The sequence below is a fragment of the Hemitrygon akajei genome, chromosome 10, assembly GCF_048418815.1.
Source record: "Hemitrygon akajei chromosome 10, sHemAka1.3, whole genome shotgun sequence".
NCBI classification, from domain to species: domain Eukaryota; kingdom Metazoa; phylum Chordata; class Chondrichthyes; order Myliobatiformes; family Dasyatidae; genus Hemitrygon; species Hemitrygon akajei.
The window spans coordinates 172,843,051-172,867,414 of NC_133133.1; the positions used below are offsets into that span (position 1 = coordinate 172,843,051).

Sequence of the window (24,364 nt, forward strand, 5' to 3'; positions counted from 1 at the left end):
TTTGGTATGTCACCAAAGACTAGCAAATTTCTACAGGACCATCCACTTGATCTGTACCCATTCTATGAGGTCACACCTCACTCATTCTTCTACACCTCAAGGCATAAAGATTCACCATGGCCAATCTCTGCCTATTACTCAGGCCCTCTAGTCCAGACAGCATCCTTGTAAATCTCTTACGCTCTCTTTCCTGTTTAACTATGTCTTTTACAGGGAGATCAAAGATATATGCAAAACTCCCGAGTGCAGTCTACCACTGAATTGTATAACTACAGTGTAATTTCTTCCTCCTAAACTTGATGCCTTGACTGATGCACATCAGCATACTAAATGCCTTATTTACCACCCTGTCTTTCAGTGAACTGTGCACCTGTACTCTTGGGTCCTACTGTTCTACTTGTCAGAATCCTGTCATTCACTGTCCTAGTCCTATCCAGGTTGAATATCCAGAATTCATCACCTCACACTAAATCCATTTGTCATTCCTCAGCCCATCTACCCCCCCCCCATCAAACTAGTCAAGACCTCTTTGTAATTGATCATAACCTGCCTCACCATCAACAAATCCCTCTAATTTACTATCATTAGCAAACTTGCTAATCATTTCATGTACATTCACACCCAAATCAATCATATAAATACAACATAATAGGGATCCCAACGCTGAACCCTGTGGCACCCCACTAGTAACAGTCCTTCAGTAGTGCAATCTATCTTCAGGCCCTTATCCACTACTTCCTATTATTGACCCATTTCTGAATCCATCTCACTAGCGCACCCAAGGATTCATAAATGTTGGTTCTTTAACTTCCCCGAGATATGCAGACCTAGGTTCCAGCTTTTCAGCCTTGACTTCTGGACTTCCAATTTACCTTTGGGCTTTGATCAGGACCCCTGATCGATGTGGTCAACTCTTTTCCTTTATGCTGGATATTTAAGGGGATGGTCAAGGTCTGGATAGTGAGTCATGAAGAATAAATTAGATAGGCTGTGGTGTGTTCTTTTGGAAATGGAGGAGGGTAAGATAATGGGGCTTAAAACAGAGAAAACCAATCTTTTTCCTGTGTACGCGATAGTAACTGAGACACCAGCTTCAGGGTGGTGGTTACAGAATCAGTCCATGCTTTTAGAAGGGATTTGGATAAGGAACTGGAGAGCTGAGGTAAACCTGATGAAGAAACTGTTTCCTGTATTTAAATACTATTGTAATGGACTAAAAGTATTGAGTGAAATATTTTGGAAAAATTGAATTTTTTTCCTTTTTCTTCTCCCAGACTTGAGGCTCACTGTCTGGACTTTCACTTTTCAGTTTAAAAAAAATGAAGTAGTTATTAAAGTTATTGGTGTAGTATATTGTAATAGATTGTTGTTGAACTGGTTGTTGTTCATCTATCAATCAATTTACAGATTTCTGTGTAAGCTGTCTTATCAGTTTATGGATCTAACCTTCAAATTTAAGTTTGCAGCCATGAAATGCAAAGTAAGTTTCAGTCTTTGGTCTGTCACATAAATAGCATGAATATGTGCAAATGGTCTGAGCGTAGGTTTGCTGGTTTTGGTTTTGGTGTGTTCACTTGACAGCAGCTGGGGTTACAATTTTATGATCATGTTCTTTGCGGCCAGTTTTGGCTCTGTGAGAATATATTTTCATATGCTGATGCATGCCTGTGTATATATTTCAAAATTATTTCAGTCTGACAAAAATTTAGAAAGTAACTTGGAAATGACAAAAATAATAATACTTTTATATTGAATGTTTGGAATATTTCTGCATATCTTATAAATATCATGGATAATTGTTTCCAGTGACAGTTTTAAAATTGAAGAAGATGTAATCGCTAAAGTCAGCATATTCTTCTGGTTTGGATATTTTTCTGATCTCTAGTATTTTAAAGTTCTGAAATAGTGGTGCAGCGTAGGGTTTGTGTAGTAATAATCAACCAACATTTATTACTATTAGAAAATGTTGCCAGTAACAACTTCTAATGTTGACAGTTGTGGGAGAAGTTAAAGTCAGATGTATCAATATTAAAGTGGAGTAGAGGGAATTACAGAGGCGTGAGAGATGAGTTGACCAAAGTTGATTGGAGGATATAATAGCAGGAATGATGGCAGAACAGCAATGCCTGGAGTTTCTGGGATCCATTCGGAAGGTGCAGGATAAATCCATCCCAAACATGAAGTTTTTCTAAAGGGTGGCTGATACAACTGTGGCTGTACAAGGGAAGTCAAAGATTGCGAAAATTAGTGGGAATTTATAGGATTGGGAAGCTTTTAAAAACCAACAGAAGGCAACTAAGAAGTCATAAGGAGAGAAAAATGAATTATGAAGGTAAGCTAGCTAATAATATAAAAGGGGATACTAAAAGTTTTTCCAGATACATAAAGAATAAAAGAGAGGTGAGAATGCATCGGACTGCTGGAAAATGATGCTGGAGAGGTAGCAACGGGGGCTGGGGGACAAATAAATGGGCAAATTTAATAAAGAACATTACTTCAGTCTTCACTGTGGAAAACACTTGCTGGATGCCAGAAATTCAAAGGTGTCAGGGCAGAAGTTGCTATTACTAAGGAGAATGCTAGGGAAACTTAAAAGGTCTGAAAGTAGATAAGTCACCTGGACCATTTTGACGATACCTCAGGGTTCCAAAATAGGTAGCTGAAGAGATTATTGGAAGCATTAGTAATGAACTTTCAAGAATCACTAGATTCTAGAATGGTCCTGGAGGACTGGAAAATTGCAAATGTCATGGCACTCTTCAAAAAGGAAGGGAAGCAGAAGAAAGGAAATTATTTAGCCTGACCTCACTGGTTTGAAAGATGTTGGAGTCGATTATTAAGGATAAGGTTTCAATATGTGGAAGCACATGGTAAAATAGGCCAAAGTCAGCATGGTTTCCTCGAGGGAAAATCTTGCCTAAAGCATCTGTTGGAATTCTGAAGTAACAAGCAGGATAGACAAAGGAGATTTTGTGGATATTGTTTACTTGGATTTTCAGAAGAGCTTTGACCGTGTGCTGCACATGAGACTGCTAAGCATGATAAAAGCCCATGGTATTACAGAAAAAACACTAGCATCAAGAGAAGATTGGCTGACTTGCAGGAAGCAAAGAGTGGGAATAAAGGGAGCCTTTTCTGGTTGGATGCCAATGACTAGTGGTGTTCTGCAGGGGTTAGTGTGGCACTACTGCTTTATGCATTGTGTGTCAATGATGTGGTTGATGGAATTGATGGCTTTGTAGACAATACAAAGACGTGGAGAGGCAGGTAGTCCTGAGGGAGCAGAGATTTTGCAGAGGGACCTGGGCAAGGTCAAAGAAGTGGCAGATGGAATATAGTGTAGGGAAGTGTATGATCATGCACTTTTGTAGAAAGAATAACTGTAGACCTTTTTCTAAATGGGAAATAATTCAAAAATCAAAGGTGCATAGGGACTTGGGAGTCCTGGTGCAGGATTCCCTGAAGGTTAACTTGCAGATTGAGTCACTGGTGAGGAAGGCAAATGTAGTGTTAGCATTCATTTCAAGAGGGCTAAAATACAAGAGCAAGGATGTAATGCTGAGGCTTTAAAAGGCAATGGGCAGATTGTACTTGGAGCTTTGTGAGCAATTTTGGGCTGCTGATCTAAGAAAAGTTGTGTTGACATTAGGGAGAATCATAGAAGGTTCACAAGAATGATTCTGGGAATGAAAAGGTTAACGTATGAGGACTGTTTGATGGCTCTGATCCTGTATTTGCTGGAATTCAGAAGAATGAGGGGTGACCTGACTGAAACCTATTGAATATTGGAAGTCAGTCAGCCACTTTTTATTGTCATTTCGACCATAACTGCTGGTACAGTACATAGTAAAAATGAAACAACGTTTTTCAGAACCATGGTGTTACATGACACAGTACAAAAACTAGACTGAACTACGTAAAAAACAACACAGAAAAAAACTGCACTAGACTACAGACCTACCCAGGACTGGATAAAGTGCACAAACCAGTGCAGGCATTATAATAAATAATAAACAAGACAATAGGGCAGTAAGGTGTTAGTCCAGGCTCTGGGTATTGAGGAGTCTGATAGCTTGGGGGAAGAAACTGTTACATAGTCTAGTCGTGAGAGCCTGAATGCTTTGGTGCCTTTTCCCAGACAGCAGGAGGGAGAAGAGTTTGTATGAGGGGTGTGTGGGGTCCTTCATAATGCTGTTTGCTTTGCGGATGCAGCGTGTAGTGTAAATGTCCATAATGGCGGGAAGAGAGACCCCGATGATCTTCTCAGCTGACCTCACTATCTGCTGCAGGGTCTTGCGATCCGAGATGGTGCAATTTCCGAACCAGGCAATGATGCAGCTGCTCAGGATACTGTCAATACAACCCCTGTAGAATGTGATGAGGATGGGGGTTGTGAGAGATGGACCTTTCCTCTGCTTTCACAGAAAGTCGAGATGCTGCTGGGCTTTCTTTGCTATGGAGCTGGTGTTGAGGGACCAGGTGAGATTCTCCGCCAGGTGAACACCAAGAAATTTGGTGCTCTTAACAATCTCTACTGAGGAGCCGTCGATGTTCAGCGGAGAGTGGTTGCTCCGTGCCCTCTTAGATAGAGGAGGGCATGGAGAAGCCTGGATAGAGTAGACCTGGAGAGAATGTTTCGCATAGTGAGGAGTCTAGAACCAGAGGACATAGCCTCAGAATAGTGCCGGTCCAGGTAGAACAGAGATGAGGAGGCATTTCTTTAGCGTGAGGGTAGTGAATCTGTGAAATTCATTTCCACAGACAACTGTGGAGGCCCAGTCATTGGGTATATTTGAAGTGTGGGTTGTTGATAGGCCTGTAATTAGTCAGGGAGGAGGCAGGAGAATGGGGTTGAGACATGATGGAATGGTGGAGCAGTCTTGATTGGCTCAGTGGCCCAATTCTGCTTCTATGTCTTATAGTAATTATTTCGTGAAATCATTACATGGTGTTTAAGAAAATTGAATCGTTTTTCTCCCTCTTGCTCAATTTAAAATGCATTGAAGGACTATATTTCAGGTATTTAAAATATCAATTCATTTATATTGAATGTGTAAAATTTACTCATTCTGTATTTTGCTCTGATATATTTGTGATTTTTGTCCTCTTTTAGATTATATTCGGCAAAGCTATGGACTTAATACAGAGTTTGTCACAGTTAGTATCTACAATAAACTGGTGCTTTCCCTTATGTCTGGACTACCTAATGAAGTAGATTTTGCAATTAATGTTTGCACTCTTCTCTCAAATGAGAGTAAGCACATAATGCAACTTGAAAAGGACCCCAGAATCACCACCATACTGCTTGCACATGCTGGCGTTTTTGATGACAGTAAGTTATATTATTTAATAGTGAAGTGCCTTAATTGTTGCTGTTGCTTGCTGTTTCAATTTAAATATAGCATTGTTGAACATTAGGAATGTGAGTTAAATGTGTTTATTGTCAATATTATAGCAGTATTCTGCATGACTGTATCATTTGAAGTTTGAAGTAAATTGTGATACATCATGGATGAGGTGTTTGTACGGACTTTCCTTAGGAGTATAAAGGTTATTCTGTAATAGTTAATCATTTTTTCTTCTATTTCTTCTAACATTTCCCATTATATTTAGAATGTTAGGAATACCATTCAAAGCAGTATTTAATGCTAATTTGTATTTGTTGAGCAATGTATATTTATAGAACAGAAGTAGGCCATTTACTACTGTTGGTTCATGCCTTGATTTAAGTGCTTGTCTGGGTAACCATATAACCATAACAGCACGGAAACAGGCCATCTTGGCCCTTCTAGTCCGTGCCGAATGCTTAATCTCGCCTCGTCCCACCTACCTGCACTCAGCCCATAACCCTCCATTCCTTTCCTGTCCATATACTTATCCAATATTTTTTAAAATGACAATATCGAACCTACCTCTACCACTTCTACTGGAAGCTTGTTCCACACAGCTACCACTCTCTGAGTAAAGAAGTTCCCACTTGTGTTACCCCTAAACTTTTGCCCCTTAACTCTCAACTCATGTCCTCTTGTTTGAATCTTCCCTTAAGTGTTACTTAAACATACTTAAATGTTATGAAAATACCTTCCCCTACCACCTATTCAGGCAGTATGATCTAGATCTAGATTTCAACCAGCCTTTGAGTGAAAGAAAATCTTCAGATTGCTTCCGAATGTTTAATCTCTGAAGATGTACCCTCTCATTGTAAATACCAATGCTATAAGGAAATAGTTTGTTAATTCTTAATTGTCTGTGCCCTTCATAATGCTGTATACCTATTTCTGATTTCCACCTTAGCCCCCCCCGCTTCAAGGAAAACAAACTCGGCCTATAAAATCTCACTTAGTAACTGAAGGGCTCCATCCCAGTCCATCTCACAGCTGGCAATCAGAACTGCACATTTTATTTCCTGCTTTGGCCTAACCAATGTTTTATAAAGTTTACTATAACCCCTCTACTCATACTCTGCTACTTTAGTAAAGTGTTCCATATGCTGCCTTCACTTTATCAATTCATGCCTTGCACCTGTGTACTGAGGTTCTTCAGTTTGTAAGGCTCTACCTGTTAATTTGATCTCCCAGTATTAAATCCCATCTACTACTGGTCTTACCAACATAGGAATGTCATCCTGTGGCTTTTGGCTGCCCTCAATTTCAATAGCGACATCAATTTTCAAGAAGTATCCAAGCTTCTTGATCATACATTCTGTATGATCGTGCATTTGTATCCAAATCATGAATGTACTTAGCAAACAGCAAGGTCCCAATACCAATCCCAGCGGTGTATCATTAGCCTCAGGAATCGAATCACAGAAACAAACCTCCGTCTGTCGTCACCCTCTTTCTCCTGTAACTAGATTCTTTTAACAAAACTATACTCTTTCTGATTAATCCCTGCCTTTCCAATTTTAAATAAATCCTGACCCTCAGAATTTTTCCAGTAACTTCCTTAACACTGACTTTAGACTCGAGTCTGTAATTTCTTTGTTTATCCTTGCCATCCTCCTTGAATAAAGATACCGCATATGCTGCTCTCTCATCTGGCATTTCATCTGTGGCTATGAAGATTTTAAAATCTGTCACGCAAGCAAAGATAAGGGGGGTGGGAGAGGAGAAACAAGATTTTCTAGATAAAATCAGTGTTGTAAAATATAAAATTGTAATTTTTGATGTTGAAAAGTGAGGAAATGTGTGCAGCTTTATGACTTGGTGTGCAGGTGATCGGAAATTATAATCCTTTGAGAAAGCCCTTAGCTAATGTAATTGAAACAGAAAATGCTGGAAATACTTGCCAGGTTAGGCAGCATCTATGGATAGAGAAATGGAGTTGATGTTTCAGGTTAATGGCCCTTTGTTTCAAGTGGGAAAGAAAGAAGGAAGAACCAGCAGAGCTGAATCTCGCTCGACCTAAATGGAGAGCTCAAAGTAAATTTATTATCAAAGTACATACTTATATGTCGTCATATTCAACCATGAGAACCGAGGTGTTGGAAACACATGAGATGCAGTTAAGGACTTTGTCAGCTACAAAAAGGGAGAAACCATGGTTTAGGAAGAAAGTTATCTCAGACATGCCTTTTGTGGAAAGCTTCATCATGATCAACAGGAATTGGGAGAATGGCATCGTGCTCCAGAAGTGATAGGATGATAAAACATGGAGACTTTTGGCCATCTTTTGGTGTCTATTGAGTCTACGACATTCAAACGTCCCTTAACTGTAACTTCACATTCATTTGACATTTTCATTAATATTCCCTTCATCCCTTTTTCTTTTAACCATTTATAACAAATGAGCAGCCTTCCTGTCTTTCTGTACCAAACCTACCATGAAACCCTGGTAAATGATGTTGAGACACTGCTGTTTGATTCATTAAGAGTCTGATATATTTCTTCAAAATTTTGTTTGCTAAATCTATTAATAATTAACTGAAGAGCACTACCACCTTCTCATGGGAAGCACGAGAGGAAAAATAAGTATTGGTATTGTTAATGATGCTCTTGTCTTGACAATGAATGACTGTTGAGCAGTGGATTAGTCTGTGGTATTATGTAAATGTATTTTAATGCAAAAATTCCTTTGACTGTTACATGTATTCACTCATGATTGGCTTGAAAAATAAATATTTGCGTTGTTACTTAAGTTTGGCGTTAACCGTGCATGTGAAGAACAGATGTAATGTAACCATATGATTGAATAGTTGCATCCTTAATTTCGCAGCTCTCCTGTTTCTGATATTAACAAATTTGAATGAGTTGTATGTTGTACAGTATAAGAATCATATGTTAAATACATTGGTACAGACTATAGTGTGCTTGTTGGTACTCACTTAAGTTATTTTCAGCATCCTGGCCTGTCTGTAGATTAGAAATGAGAATCCAAGTATTAGCTGCATTTACTTCCCTGACCTGTTACTACAGTGCCTATAAAAAGTATTTACCCCTCTTGGAAGTTTTCATGTTTTATTGATGGCCAAAAAGCTCAAGTTTGGCTTCATCAGACCAGAAAACCTTGTTCCAGCTGACTTCAGAGTCTCCCACATGCCCCTTGGCAAAGTCTAGGTGAGATTTCATGTGAGTTTCAGTTGTTTTCTCTTTGCCACTCTCCCATAAAGTTCCAACTGGTGAAGCACCCGGGCAACAGTTGTTGTATGAGCATTCTCTCCCAACTCAGCCACTGTAACTTGTAACTCTTCCAGAGTTGTCATAGGTCTCTTGGTGGCCGCCCATCACTCACCCCCTTCTTGCACAGTCACTTATTTTTTGAGGATGGCCTGCTCTAGGCAGATTTACAGCTGTGCAATATTCTTTCCATTTCGTAATGTTTGACTTAACTGCTCCAGGGGATATTCAGTGACTTGGAAATTGTCTCCATCTCCTGACTTTTGTTTTTCAATAACCTTTTTGTGGAGTTGCTTGGAGTGTTCCTTTGTCTTCATGGTGTAGTTTTTGCCAGGATACTAACTCACCAGCAGTTGGACCTTCCAGATACTAAGTGTTTTTTTTACTACAATCAATTGAAACACTTTGACTGCACACAGGTCTCCCAAAACAGATCTCCATTTAACTAATTGTGTGATTTCTAAAACCAATTGGCAGCCCCAGTGATGATTTGGTGTGTCATTCTAAAGGGTGTGAATAATTGTGCAATTATTTTGTGTTTTATATTTGTAATTAATTTGGATCACTGTGTAGAGATCTGTTTTCATTTTGACACAAAGGAGTTTTTTGCTGTTGATCAGTGTAAAAAAAAAGCGCCAAATTAAATCACTGTTAATCAATGTTGTAAAACAATAAAACATGAAAACTTCCAGGTGGGGGTAGATGAATTCCTTTTATAGGCACTGCATCTGCTTTTGATACACTGGAACTTTTTGTGTATACAGAGGGTCTCACTCGGTCCTTATTTTACCATAGAGTTTTCATTTTTTTAAGATAATTTGATTTCATTTGTGTCATAACTGTTCAAAAGTGCTTCAAACATTCAAATTATTAATAAATTCTATAGATAGCTTGTATCGACTAGGTGGGCTGAAGGGCCTGTTTCTGTGCTGTACCATGACGATTCTTCTCTTACTTTTTACCTAAAGACAAATGGCCTGCAAAGTGTAAATTTCATTATCTATCTGTTGCTTTCTTTCTCCTTTCCCTGTTTTAGTGATTAAGGTATTTGTTTTTTGTGGATGTTCATAACATCAAACCAACAGATGTACATGGGTACTAATTTTGCTTTTTCTGTGTTAGTTGTCCGTTGTTTCTAATCAGGGAGCTGCTTAAATTTTGTACAGTTTTTGTTTGTTTTGTGAAGTCAATTGAATATAATGATAGTAAAATTAAGAAAAGTTTCCTGATTGCATTTGAAATGGAGACCTAGTTTTCAGGTGATGCTAAATAAATTTTTGATGTTACAGAATATCTATTCATTCTGGTTGGATTGAATGGGCCAATGGACTGATTTGCTCTTTATTAATATGTATTGGCTTACTCTAACCCAGTGGTTCCCAACCTTTTTTTGGCCATGCCCCACCTAATCACCTCTAAAATCCTGATGCCCCCTGTGGTGATATATAATTCTTATTATTCAAAAAGTGAACTCCTATTCACCTGGAGGAAGCCTAAAAGACCATTAACTTGGTTTAAACATGCTTCCAAAGAACATGGCATTCATGAAAGAGAAAAATAAAAGAACCAAAGGACTGTTAAAGTTCTGAGGAAGAAATTACTAAGAAATTGTAAAAAAAAAAGAACATTAAGTGATAATAAAATAATAATAATAATAAATAAATAAAACAATGCCGATTCATTTCTACAGCATACAAAGACAGATACACCGTTTAAAAGAGATGACGCAATGTACACACCTTCACACCACCAAGAACCGAAAGCTACTGCAAAAAGCAGCATTGGCGCGACCTCGTACCAGTTTCTTACGTGTTTGGACTTGTTCATTCATTCCTTCCTACATCAGTCAATTCATTAATTTAGTTCTGAAAGCCATTTGATGGTTGTAATGATGGTGATACACTATATATACAGTACATACGCAATTACACATGTACATACACACAAGTATTTTTATGTATGCATACTGTATATACATATATGTATTAACTCGCACACACACTCATACACAGACTTACTAGAAAAAAACTGTTAATAACTCATTCTCGAATTGCCCCCCTTAAAAATCAAATTACCCCCCTGTGGGGCGTACGCCCCACATTGGGAACCACTGCTCTAACCAATCCAATTCTGAATATGTGGTTGCTCACTGTATCCTTGGTTATAGATTTCAGTAATGTACTTGCAATAGGTTATACTCTTGAGCAAAATTATGTCCAGTTTGTTGTTTCTCTTCCCTTCTCTCCTCCATCCCCTCCCCCCAACCATCTAACAATTGAATCTGCAGTTTTCCAAAGTGGACAATTGCAGAAGCAAAGTTAAAAGTAAAGCAGCTTCAGTTTCAACAGTTCATAAAACCTTGTCTCAGGTCCAGAGAATTTATTGGTCTGTAGTGCAAGTTAAAAAAAATCTTGAATTACTTCATTGTTGCTTATTGTTTGTGTCTGGAATGTTTTGCTCGACACTCTACAGTGAAGTGTGCTATGTAAGTAATCTAAAATGCCTTTTATTTACTTTTGAAGTATCAAGCCTATCTGTTTTGAAGACCCCATTTGATTACTCTTTTTAATTGTTTTAAAAGCAGCTAGCTTTAATATTTTTAAAGTATGATTTGTATTTTGTTTTGTAGCAGGAAACAGCAGCCTGGGCAAATGTATGGGAAATAGTTTGGTATAATGAATGAGGTGAGGCAATAAGGAATACTGTTATTAATAGGGTGCAGGTGTGGGTGCACAAATCATTGATAATGCTGGATTTTGTCAGTAAAGGCATAGAGAATAGGAAGGGGGAAGTCCTGGCAAAACTTTATAGACAACTGGTGTGGCCTCATTTGCTGTGTTGTGTTCATTTTTGATCACATTATAGGAAGGATAACAAGGCAGTGAACAGCTAGAAGAGGTATAAAGATGATTTTTGGGAGGAAAGATAAACAAATTAGTTTGGCAATGCTGATACTGTTTTCTTTGGAAAAGAGAGGCAACTGAGGCTCTAATAAAAGTTTACAAAATTTGAGTGCTGGACAAAGTAGAAAGTGCAAGGTTACAAACGGGAGATTACAGTTTTGGTCACTTTCCAACAGAAAAGATGAGAATACGGTTGAAAGAGTATAGAGAAAATTTACAAGGATGTTGCTGGGGCTGAGGGACCCGAGTTATATGGAAAGATTGAATAGGTCTGAACTTTATTCCTTGGAATGTAGAAGATTGAGAGGAGATTTGATAAAGGTATACAAAATCATGAAGACTATGGATGTGGTAAATGGATAGGGTTGCTTTTTAAACCACTGAGATTAGGTTGGACTACCACTAGAGGTCATGGGTTGCAGGTTGATAGGACCATAAGTCATAGGAGCAGAATTAGGCCATTCAACCCATCGAGTCTGCTTGGCCAATCCATCATGGCTGATCCCTTATCCCACTGACCCCCATACACCTGACTTCTTGCCATATCCTTTGATACCCAGACTGATTGGGAAACGATCAACTTCTGCCTTAAATATACCCATGAGCTTGGCCTTCACCACAATCTGTGACAGAGTATCCCACAGATTCACTGTTCTCTGGCTAAAAAAAAAACATAGAAACATAGAAAACCTACAGCACAGTACAGGCCCTTCAGCCCATAAAGCTGTGCCGAGCATGTCCTTACCTTAGGTATTACCTAGGGTTACCCATAGTCCTCTATTTTTCTGAGCTGCATGTTACCTGTCCAGGATTCTCTTAAAAGACCCTATCATATCCACCTCACATCACCGGCAGCCCATTTCCACACACTCACCACTCCTTGCATTAATAATAAACAAACAAACTAACTTACCCCTGACATCTTTGTACCTACTTCCAAGCACCTTAAAACTGTGCCCTCATATACTAGCCATTCCAACCCTGGGAAAAAGCCTCTGACTATCCACATGATCAATGCCTCTCATCATCTTATACACCTCTATCAGGCTACCTCTCATCCTCCGTCGCTCCAAGGAGAAAAGGCCGAGCTCACTCAACCTATTCTCATAAGGCATGCTCCCAATCCAGACAACATCTGTGTAAATCTCCTCTGCACCCTTTCTATGGTTTCTACATCCTTCCTACAGTGAGGCGACCAGAACTACAGTATTCCAAGTGGGGTCTGACCAGGGTCCTATATAGCTGCAACATTAACTCTCGGCTCTTAAACTCAATCCCATGATTGATGATGGCCAGTGCATCATATGCTTTCTTAACCACAGAGTCAACCTGCGCAGCAGCTTTGAGTCTCCTATGGACTTGGACCCCAAGATCCCTCTGATCCTCCACATTACCAAGAGTCTTACCATTAATACCATATTCTGTCATATTTGACCTACCAAAATGTACCACCTCACATTTACCTGGGTTGAACTACATCTACCACTTCTCAGCCCAGCTTTGCATCTTATCGATGTCCTGCTGTAACCTCTGACAGCCCTCCACACTATCCACAACACCCCCAACCTTTGTGTCATTGGCAAATATACTAACCCATCCTTCCACTTCTTTATCCAGGTCATTTATAAAAATCACGAAGAGTAGGGGTCCCAGAACAGGTCCCTGAGGCACTCCACAGGTTACCAACCTCCATGCAGAATATGACCCATCTACAACCACTCTTTGCATTCTGTGTGCAAGCCAGTTCTGGATCCACAAAGCAACGTCCCCTTGGATCCCATGCCTCCTTATTTTCTCAATAAGCCTTGCATGGGGTACCTTGTAAAATGTCTTGCTGAAATCCAAATACACTACATCTACTGCTCTACCTTCATCAATGTGGTTAGTCACATCCTCAACAAATTCAATCAGGCTCGTAAAGCACGACCTGCCTTTCACAAAGCCATGCTGACTATTCCTAATCACATTAAGCCTCTCCAAATGTTCATAAATCCTGCCTCAGGGTCTTCTCCATCAGCTTACCAACCACTGAAGTAAGACTCTCTGGTATGTAGTTTCCTGGGCTATCTCTACTCTCTTCATTGAATAAGGGAACAACACCCGCAACCCTCCAATCCTGCTGAACCTCTCCCATCCCCATTGATGATGCAGAGATCATCGCCAGAGGCTCAGCAATCTCCTCCCTCGCCTCCCACAGTAGCCTGGGGTACATCCTGTGCGGTCCTGGTGACTTATCCAACTTGCTGCTTTCCAAAGGCTCCAGCACGTCCTCTTCCTTAATATCTGCATGCTCAAGCTTTTCTGTCCATTGTAAGTCATCCCTATAATCGCCAAGATCCATTTCCATAGTGAATATTGAAGCAAAGTATTCATTAAGTACCTCTGCTATCTCCTCCGGTTGCATACACACTTTTCCACTGTCACAGTTGATTGGCCTTATTCTCTCATGTTTTATCCTCTTGGTCTTCACAGACTTGTAGAATGCCTTGGGGTTTTCCTTAATCCCGTATGCCAAGGCCTTCTAGATAGATAGATAGATAGATAGATACTTTATTCATCCCCATGGGGAAATTCAACTTTTTTTCCAATGTCCCATACACTTGTTGTAGCAAAACTAATTACATACAATACTTAGTAAAAAATATGATATGCATCTAAATCACTATCTCAAAAAGCATTAATAATAGCTTTTAAAAAGTTCTTAAGTCCTGGCGGTAGAATTGTAAAGCCTAATGGCATTGGGGAGTATTGACCTCTTCATCCTGTCTGAGGAGCATTGTATCGATAGTAACCTGTCGCTGAAACTGCTTCTCTGTCTCTGGATGGTGCTATGTAGAGGATGTTCAGAGTTATCCATAATTGACCGTAGCCTACTCAGCGCCCTTCGCTCAGCTACCAATGTTAAACTCTCCAGTACTTTGCCCACGACAGAGCCCGCCTTCCTTACCAGCTTATTAAGACGTGAGGCGTCCCTCTTCTTAATGCTTCCTCCCCAACACGCCACCACAAAGAAGAGGGCGCTCTCCACAACTGACCTATAGAACATCTTCAGCATCTCACTACAGACATTGAATGACGCCAACCTTCTTAGGAAGTACAGTCGACTCTGTGCCTTCCTGCACAAGGCATCTGTGTTGGCAGTCCAGTCTAGCTTCTCGTCTAACTGTACTCCCAGATACTTGTAGGTCTTAACCTGCTCCACACATTCTCCATTAATGATCACTGGCTCCATATGAGGCCTAGATCTCCTAAAGTCCACCACCATCTCCTTGGTCTTGGTGATATTGAGACGCAGGTAGTTTGAGTTGCACCATATCACAAATCACTAATGGCCCATAGAAACATAGAAAATAGATGCAGGAGTAGGCCATTTAGCCCTTCGAGCCTGCACCGCCATTCAGTATGATCATGGCTGATCATCCAACTCAGAACCCTGTACCTGCTTTCTCTCCATACCCCCGATCCCTTTAGCCACAAGGGCCATATCTGACTTCCTCTTAAGTATAGCCAATGAACCGGCCTCAACTGTTTCCTGTGGCAGAGAGTTCCACAGATTCACCACTCTCTGTGTGAAGAAGTTTTTCCTCATCTCGGTCCTAAAAGGCTTCCCCTTTATCCTTAAACTGTGACCCCTCATTCTGGACTTCCCCAACATCGGAAACAATCTTCCTGCATCTAGCCTGTCCAATCCCTTTAGAATTTTTTACATTTCAATAAGATCCCCCCTCAATCTTCTAAATTCCAGTGAGTATAAGCCTAGATGATCCAGTCTTTCTTCATATGCAAGTCCTGCCATCCCAGGAATCAATCTGGTGAACCTTCTCTGTACTCCCTCTATGGCAAGAATGTCTTTCCTCAGATTAGGGGACCAAAATTGCACACAATATTCTAGGTGCGGTCTCACCAAGGCCTTGTACAGCTGCAGTAGAACCTCCCTGCTCCTGTACTCAAATCCTTTTGCTATGAATGCCAACATACCATTTGCCTTTTTCACCGCCTGCTGTACCTGCATGCCCACCTTCAATGACTGGTGTACAATGACACCCAGATCTCGTTGCATCTCCCCTTTTCCTAATTAGCCACCGTTCAGATAATAATCTGTTTTCCTGTTCTTGCAACCAAAGTGGATAACCTCACATTTATCCACATTAAATTGCATCTGCCATGAATTTGCCCACTCACCTAAACTATCCAAGTCACCCTGCATCCTGTTAGCATCCTCCTCACAGCTAACACCGCCACCCAGCTTCGTGTCATCGGCAAACTTGGAGATGCTGCATTTAATTCCCTCGTCTAAGTCATTAATATATATTGTAAACAACTGGGGTCCCAGCACTGAGCCTTGCGGTACCCCACTAGTCATTGCCTGCCATTCTGAAAAGGTCCTGTTTACTCCCGCTCTTTGCTTCCTGTCTGCCAACCAATTCTCTATCCACATCAATACCATACCCCCAATACTGCGTGCTTTAAGTTTGCACACTAATCTCCTGTGTGGGACCTTGTCAAAAGTCTTTTGAAAATCTAAATATACCACATCCACTGGCTCTCCCCTATCCACTTCTAGTTACATCTTCAAAAAATTCTATAAGATTCGTCAGACATGATTTTCCTTTCACAAATCCATGCTGACTTTGTCCGATGATTTCACCTCTTTCCAAATGTGCTGTTATCACATCTTTGATAACCGACTTTAGCATTTTCCCCACCACCGATGTCAGACTAACCGGTCTATAATTCCCCGGTTTCTCTCTCCCTCCTTTTTTTAAAAAGTGGGGTTACATTAGCCACCCTCCAATCCTCAGGAACTAATCCAGAATCTAAGGAGTTTTGAAAAATTATCACTAATTCATCCACTATTTCTTGGGCTACTTCCTCAAGCACTCTGGGATGCAGACCATCAGGCCCTGGGGATTTATCTGCCATTAATCCCTTCAATTTACCTAACACCACTTCCCTACTAACATGTATTTCCCTCAGTTCCTCCATCTCACTGGACCCTCGGTCCCTTACTATTTCCGGAAGATTATTTATGTCCTCCTTAGTGAAGACAGAACCAAAGTAGTTATTCAATTGGTCTGCCATGTCTTTGTTCCCTATGATCAATTCACCTGTTTCTGACTGTAAAGGACCTACATTTGTCTTGACCAATCTTTTTCTTTTCACGTATCTATAAAAGCTTTTACAGGCCCCTTCTGGCTCTCCTAATTTCTTTCTTAAACTCTTTCCTGCTAACCTTATAATCTTCTTGATCTCTATCATTACCTAGTTTTTTTGAACCTTTCATAAGCTCTTCTTCTTGACTAGATTTACAACAGCCTTTGTACACTGTTCCTGTACCCTACCATCCTTTCCCTGTCTCATTGGAACGTACCTATGCAGAACTCCATGCAAATATCCCCTGAACATTTGCCACATTTTTTCCTGTACATTTCCCTGAGAATATCTGTTTCCAGTTTATGCTTCCAAGTTCCTGTGTAATAGCCTGATATTTCCCCTTACTCCAACACTTTTGTAACTTGTCTTTTCCTATCTCTCACCAGTGATATGGTAAAGGAGATAGAATTGTGATGATTATGTTCAAAATTCTCTCCCACTGAAAGATCTGACACCTGACCAGGTTCATTTCCCAATACCAGATCAAGTACAGGCTCTCCTCTTGGAGGCTTATCTACATATTGTGTCAAGAAACCTTCCTGAACACACTTAAACTCAACCCCATTTAAACCGCTGGCTCTAGGGAGATGCCAGTCGATATTGGGAAATTAAAATCTCCCATCATGGCAACCCTGTTGTTATTACGCCTTTGCAGAATCCGTCTCCCTATCTGCTCCTCGATGTCTCTATAAAAAAAGAACACCCAGTAGAATTATTGACCCCTTCCTGTTCCTAACTTCCACTCACAGAGACTCCGTAGACAATCCCTCCATGACATCCATCTTTTCTGCAGCCCTGACACTGTCTCTAATCAACAGTGCCATGCCCTCACCTCTTTTGCCTCCCTCCCTGTCTTTTCTAAAACATCTAAAGCCTGGCACTCTTAAGTAGCCATTCCTTCCTCTGCATCATCCAAGTCTCTGTAATGGCCACAACACATAGCTCCAAGTACTGATCCTTATTGATACTTCCTTACCTTTGTTCTAAAAGGTCACCTCTTGATTTTGAGTCTGTGCCTTCTAGTTCTGGATACCCCCACCATAGGAAACATCCTCTCCACATCCATCCTATCTAGTTCTTTCAACTTTCGGTAGGTTTCATTGAGATTCAACCCCCCCCCCCACCCCCGCAGTCTTCTAAATTCCAGTGAGTATAGGCTCAAAGCTGCCAAACACTCCTCATATGTTAATCCCTTAATTCCTAGAATCATCCTCATGAACCTCCTCTGGACTCCCTTTCTGAAATATTGGGCCCAAAAATACTCTAACTGCGGCCTGACTAGTGACTCAAAAAGGCTTAGCATTATCTTCTTGCTTTTATATTCTATTCCCCTTGAAATAAATGCCAATATTGCATTTGCTGCCTTTACCACAGACTCAACCAGTAATTTAACTTTCTGGGAGTCTTTCACGAGGACTCCTAAGTCTCTCTGCACCTCTGATGTTTGAATGTTCTCCCCATTTACTGTTGAAGTCAGAAGTTTACATACATTTAGGTTGAAGTCATTAAAACTCATTGTTCAACCACTCCTCAGATTTCGTATTAGCAAACTGTAGTTTTGGCAAGACATTGAGGACATCTACTTTGTGCACGACACGAGTAATTTTCCCAACTATTGTGTACAGACTGATGATTGCACTTTTAATTGACTAAATCTCAATTCCAGTGGGTCAAAAGTTCACAAATGAAATCAAAAGAAATCAGCCAAGACCTCAGAAAAAATAATTGTGGTTCATCCTTGGGAGCAATTTCCAAACGCCTGAAGGTACCACGTTCATCTGTACAAACAACAGTACACAAGTCTAAACTCCATAGGACCACGCAGCCGTCCTACCGCTCAGGAAGGAGACGCATTCTGTCTCCTAGAGATGAACTTTGGCGCGAAAAGTGCAAATCAATCCCAGAAGAACAGCAAAGGACCTTGTGAAGATGCTGGAGGAAACAGGTAGACAAGTATCTTTATGCACAGTAAAACGAGTCCTATATCAACAGAACCTGAAACGCTGCTCAGCAAGGAAGAAGCCACTGCTCCAAAACTGCCATTAAAAAGCCAGACTAAATTTTGCAAGTGCACATGGGGACAAAGATCTTACTTTTTGGAGAAATGTCCTCTGGTCTGATGAACAAAAATTGAACTGTTTGGCCATAATGACCATTGTTATGTTTGGAGGAAAAAGGGTGAGGCTTGTAAGCTGAAGAACACCAACCCAACTGTGAAGCATGGGGGTGACAGCATCCTGTTGGGGTGCTTTGCTGCAGGAGGGACTGGTGCACTTCACAAAATAGATGGCATCTTGAGGAAGGAAAATTATGTGGATATATTGAAGCAACATCTCAAGACATCAGCCAGGAAGTTAAAGTTTGGTCACAAATAGGTCTTACAAATGGGCAATAACCCCAAGCATACCTCCAGAGTTGTGCCAAAATTGCTTAAGGACAACAAAGTCAAGGTATTGGAGTGGCCATCACAAAGCTTTGACCTCAATCCGATTTAAAAAAAAAAAAAATAAATAAATTTGTGGGCAGACCTGAAAAAGTGTGTGTGAGCAAGGAGGCCTACAAACCTGACTCAGTTACACCAGTTCTGTCTGGAGGAATGGAACAAAATTCTAGAAACTTATTGTGAGAAGCTTGTGGAAGGAAGGCTACTGAAAACTTTTAACCCAAGTTAAACAATTTAAAGGCAATGCTACCAAATACTAACAAAGTGTGTGTAAACTTCTGACCCACTGGGAAAGTGATGAAAGAAATAAAAGCTGAAATAAATCATTCTCTCTATTATTCTGACATTTCACATTCTTAAAATAAAGTAGTGATCCTAACTGACCTAATACAGGAAATGTTTACTAGGATTAAATGTCAGGAATCGAAAAAAACTGATTTAAATGTATTTGGCTAAGGTGTATGTAAACTTCTGACTTCAACTGTAGGTAATAGTCTGCACTTTTGCTCCTTTTACCACAGCGCATTATCATACATTTCCCAACACTGTATTCCATCTGCCACTTCTTTGCCCATTCTTCCAATTTGTCTAAGTCCTGCTGTAATCACACTGCTTCCTCAGCACTACCTACCCCTCCACCTATCTTCGTATCATCTGCAAACTTTGCTACAAAGCCATCAATTCAGTTATCCAAACATTGACAAATAATGAGAAAAGTAGTGGTCCCAATATTGACCCCTGAGGAATACCACTAGTCACTGCAAACCAGAAAAGGCCCCTTTTATTCCCACAAGCATTAAAAATGGTTTGGCAGTGACTAGATGGGGTAAAGGGCCTGTTTCCATGCTGTACTTCTCTAAGATACAATAAAGGGGAGGAGAATTTGAAGTGTGATAGGGAAAGCTGTTTTTTTGGATTGTACGTCTGAACCTGGAATGCACGACCTGTAGATATAGTTGAAGCAAGTTAGAACTGGATAAACATACAGTGAGAAAAATGCCGCAAGGCTATGGAAAATTGGCTGAGCAGTGCAGAGCAAGATTTACCTTGGGTAAGAGAGCCAGTGGGAACACAATGGGCTAACTAGCCTCCTGTGCTGTAACTATACGGTGATTCTTTTTGTCTTTTTCTATAATATGTTTCCAGTGTTTTGATCTGTGCTCTTTGCACCCAACTCTTAAGTTTTATCTCATGTCTTTGCTCTACAGATGGCTGTTTAAGCTAAGCTCCAAATGTTAAGAATTTTAATTAGTTATTAATGCTTCAGATGCAAAACTGTTAAGTTAGAAGTTCAAAAAAGATCCCATTGAGAATATTTTACCTGAATCATTTAGTAATGTGTAATCCTTTTCCATTCTGTGTTTGAAATACATTTACAGCACTGCACAGCAGTTGGCCATTTACTAGTTACTAAAATTCATCATTTTATTTGAAGAGTTGGCAGGATCTCCTTTAATCCAGTCAAACCTTTCTGTCTGAGCTCCATTCCTAATTATTTGTGGGACTTTTCCTCCTCCACTCATATTTCCTGTAAAACTGCAGTTTTTTATACACTGGTGAAAATATTGAATTGTTGCATTTCCCTCAACCTGCCCTACTGGTGATAATGCTGATTTTAACATTTATTAAATATTTCAATATTACTCAATTTATTTTGTTCAAATAATAAAGGATATTCTGAAAGGCAGGATAAACCTGCTGAGTCTGGCAATCTGAAATAAAAAGTGCTGAAAATGTTCTGCAGCACGTTAGGCTGCAAAAGAAACAGTTAATGTTTCACATTAAAGACCCTTCCAGATAAATTCTACTGACTTGAAGGCTAATGTTTTGTTGTTAGACTGATAAATGAACACAATACGTATTATATGTGTTAATTACTTGTGTTATGTTCTGACGAGGCTCCAAGATGCTAATTCAGTTTCTCTTGCCGTGGATACAATATGACAGATTTCCAGCATTTTGTTTACATTTTAGAAGTGTATGCCATTACCATTATTTATTGCTAAGTGAAAACAAATTTGGCACACTGCTGCTTCTAGACATTTGCTGTGTGCAAAGTGGTCTCTATATTTCCAACATTGCAATTGTAGCCATACTTTGCAAGACTCGATATCATGAATGAGTAGTAATGTATTTTTAGTTTTGATTATTGTATAGTGGAACAAACTGTTTCTAGCCAGCAGCTGGATTATCTATTCCCTTTCAATTTATTACCAAGTATCTGAAATTAATTTTGGAAGGTCTGTAACTCAAAGCTTTGGAGGTAAGTAGTGGAATTAATACATGTAAAAAAAAACACATTTCTCAGAGTCTAAATGAAGACAAATTGGAATAATGGATAAGATCTTTTGTGATTTTATTTTTCCTACCTTTCAAGCATTTTTTTGCATAGTGTTTGCTACTGTAACTGCAACTGCATTAAACTTGTTCCAGATTTGATTTAGAAATTCAGATTTCTTTCAGGTAATTTGATTTTTATATGTGAAGAAATTTTAAAGCAATTTTCTTTGTTCTGTTTTGAGGATTATCCTTGACTTTTACAGTCTGAATATTTAAAGAACAAAAAGACTCCAATTACTTTACACCATGAGAAGTGGAAATCTAGTATAGAATGCTTTTAAGAGTTGGTCTTACACATTTATATTAGTTTACATGTTTAAGGTTTGTTTTAACAATATCCCTAATTTGTGACCAACATTTGTTACACATTGTTGAACAAATGACTTGGTAATTTTACATTTCATTGCATTGATAAGAAAAATGTCACATTTGTGTAGACTTTATATTTGCTTTTTGTGGGAAAAAAATTGTCAACGTTTTATTTACCTACCAACTTCGGCCTTTTGCATACGCAACAAAATTATCCTTACCATTAAACTGCAATAACTAAATCTGTAATGTATACTTATTGTCCCTAATGTTACTATATCCACAGCTTTGGGAACCTTGTCTTCTGTATTTGGAACAGAGTGGAAAGAAAAATCAGGCAGAGATTTTTTTCAGGTAAAAGAAATCAATAGATTCGTATGAAGACAATTTAAATTATAACATGAAATCAAATTTGAGATTCAGACCTTTCATGTGTTTAATTTCAACATAAAATGTATGACTTCCTGGGAATTTCAGGATCACCCTAACTCCATGAAAGGACCATTCAGCAGAAATACTGTTGGTATAGACCATATAGGTTCCTGGACACCTGTCAGTGCTAACTGAGGACCTTGGGTTCTGTGCTGGAGGGCATAGATCTGTCTTTAGCGCTATATAGCGCTATTTACAATTTCAAAGCACTCTTATGGAGAGAGATGGGCATAGCTCATTACGATTCTTTGAATTACCATCCCTAACTTGGCCTCCCTTTTTTTGGATATTACTCTTCCTAAAGCAGGCACATGTGCATGAACTTGTTATTGAGGATGGATGGAGAGGAAAATGTGTATACTTTTTCAGTGTGAGAACAGGTTTCACCAAGTGATTGAACATGCAAATGGAGGTGAACTAGTTGGGCTTCTTTTCAAGGAAGATGTGGAGGGCCCTCATCCTGGTGTGGAATGGAAATGTAGAAAGATTGTACGTCTGTAATAACAATAAGCAGGTTGAGACTAGAAATATGCCAAAACAGAAAAGATTATTTGAGATAAAAGTATACTGTACAGTCACCCTTTCTTCCAATAGAGACCTCAAGAGCATGAGATTTTCCTCAGAGTCTAATAAGAAAGTTTATGCCTTTTCTTTCTTATAAGTTGAATGAATAAGAAATTATATGAATAATATGAAAAATATGAATAAGATTGTCCCACTGGATGATCTTTTTATTGTGCCACTGGCAGTTTCTGGTCAGTCCTAGTAATGCATGTTGTTTTAGTAACCTGAAGTAATTTACCAGTTGCATACAGTGTTTGTGGTAAGGCAACTTACTTTTACCAATATGTGAAAATTAGAAAATGCAATGATTCTGGACCATTGATGGATAGATGATGTGGTTTGCTATACTTAATATGAGGTAAAATACAGCATAAAATACTCCATAAGCCAAGTTGGGGGACAAGGAATTATGGATGGTCAGGTGGCTAAAAAACAGGTGGTCAGAAACTAAGGCTAAAAAGATAACTACACATATTGTGAAAAAGGCGCATGTAGGTGGTGATTCATGTTGATTTGGACTTGGGAATCCAATGGACAGTTTCAGAATCTGTAATCATCTGCTTCGGTCAGGATGCTGGTGTAGAGAAAGCCTATGCAAACTGATGTTAGTGCATGAGGGAAAAGGGTATAAATTGACAAGCCATAGATAAGTATTGCAATGAAAACGTCTAGATATCCTGAAGAACTGTGAAGATCTGAGTACACAGATTCATCTGTTACTAGTTATGTATTTTTAATTCAATACACAGGCATTGTTACATTAAATAAAAAGAACATGTTCAACTTGTATTGAACTGCTTTTCAAGTAATTCTTCAGAATTTGGAATTTGCCACCAATTTTTTCTCTTTTAGCCGCATTCACAAAGTGAGTTTTGGGTTTACCGATGTTTTAGAAATTGAAATCCTGGTGTGGTAGCATTGCTTTTGGATGGTACACACCTTGTGTAAACTTGAAACAATTTTTAATTTTAAGCTAAGCTTTACTCATTTTAAAGATGAAAATACCTAATTTATTTATTGTACGTTGTGGGTTTTCAGTGCCTTAATAGTTTTGTACTTGTACTTTCACAGTAGTTACACTATGTTAGCATTTAAGTGAAGGTTTCATGACACTCCGTTTCTTAACTGCTCCTTGAAAACCAATTTGGAAAGTTTTCTATGCTTATATAATGATGTATATTCATCTATAAAATAGTGGATTCTAGTTAATTAGAACACACCAGGACCAGTAAATTTTGGCCCAGTTAGGCAGCTGCCCAATTAGCCAAAGTTTCATGAAAATGCTTTAAAAGGTATAAAAAAGATTGTAACTACCATTTAACTGGATAACACGTTGTGTATTTATTTGAAATGCAGAACAAATGAGAATATTACTGATACCATTAAAGCATTATAAAGCTGTGTAATAGTTCTTAATAGTTGTCGACAGATGAATTTATTCAGTGTAGACTGCCTTGTTTTGACAAATTAATAAAATCAGTACAGGCACCTAGTGCAGATAGATAATGGGCTACCTTCATACAATGCCTACGACAATTATGTTTTCTAAATCTTCATTTTCATTGTAACATTCAAGATGACTGTTGATACCTTCAAATTCTTAA

General features: G+C 39.2%; 1 protein-coding gene across 2 annotated transcripts in view; it reads left to right on the forward strand.

The window, feature by feature from the left end:
- Positions 1 to 24,364, forward strand: part of arid2 (AT-rich interactive domain 2) — a 126,945-nt gene that overhangs the window by 51,054 nt on the left and 51,527 nt on the right. For both annotated transcript variants that reach the window (XM_073059721.1, XM_073059720.1), the window contains exons 5-6: positions 5,114 to 5,332; positions 22,051 to 22,118. In XM_073059721.1, coding sequence (XP_072915822.1) covers positions 5,114 to 5,332; positions 22,051 to 22,118 — 287 coding nt within the window. The remainder of the gene's footprint in view (positions 1 to 5,113; positions 5,333 to 22,050; positions 22,119 to 24,364) is intronic.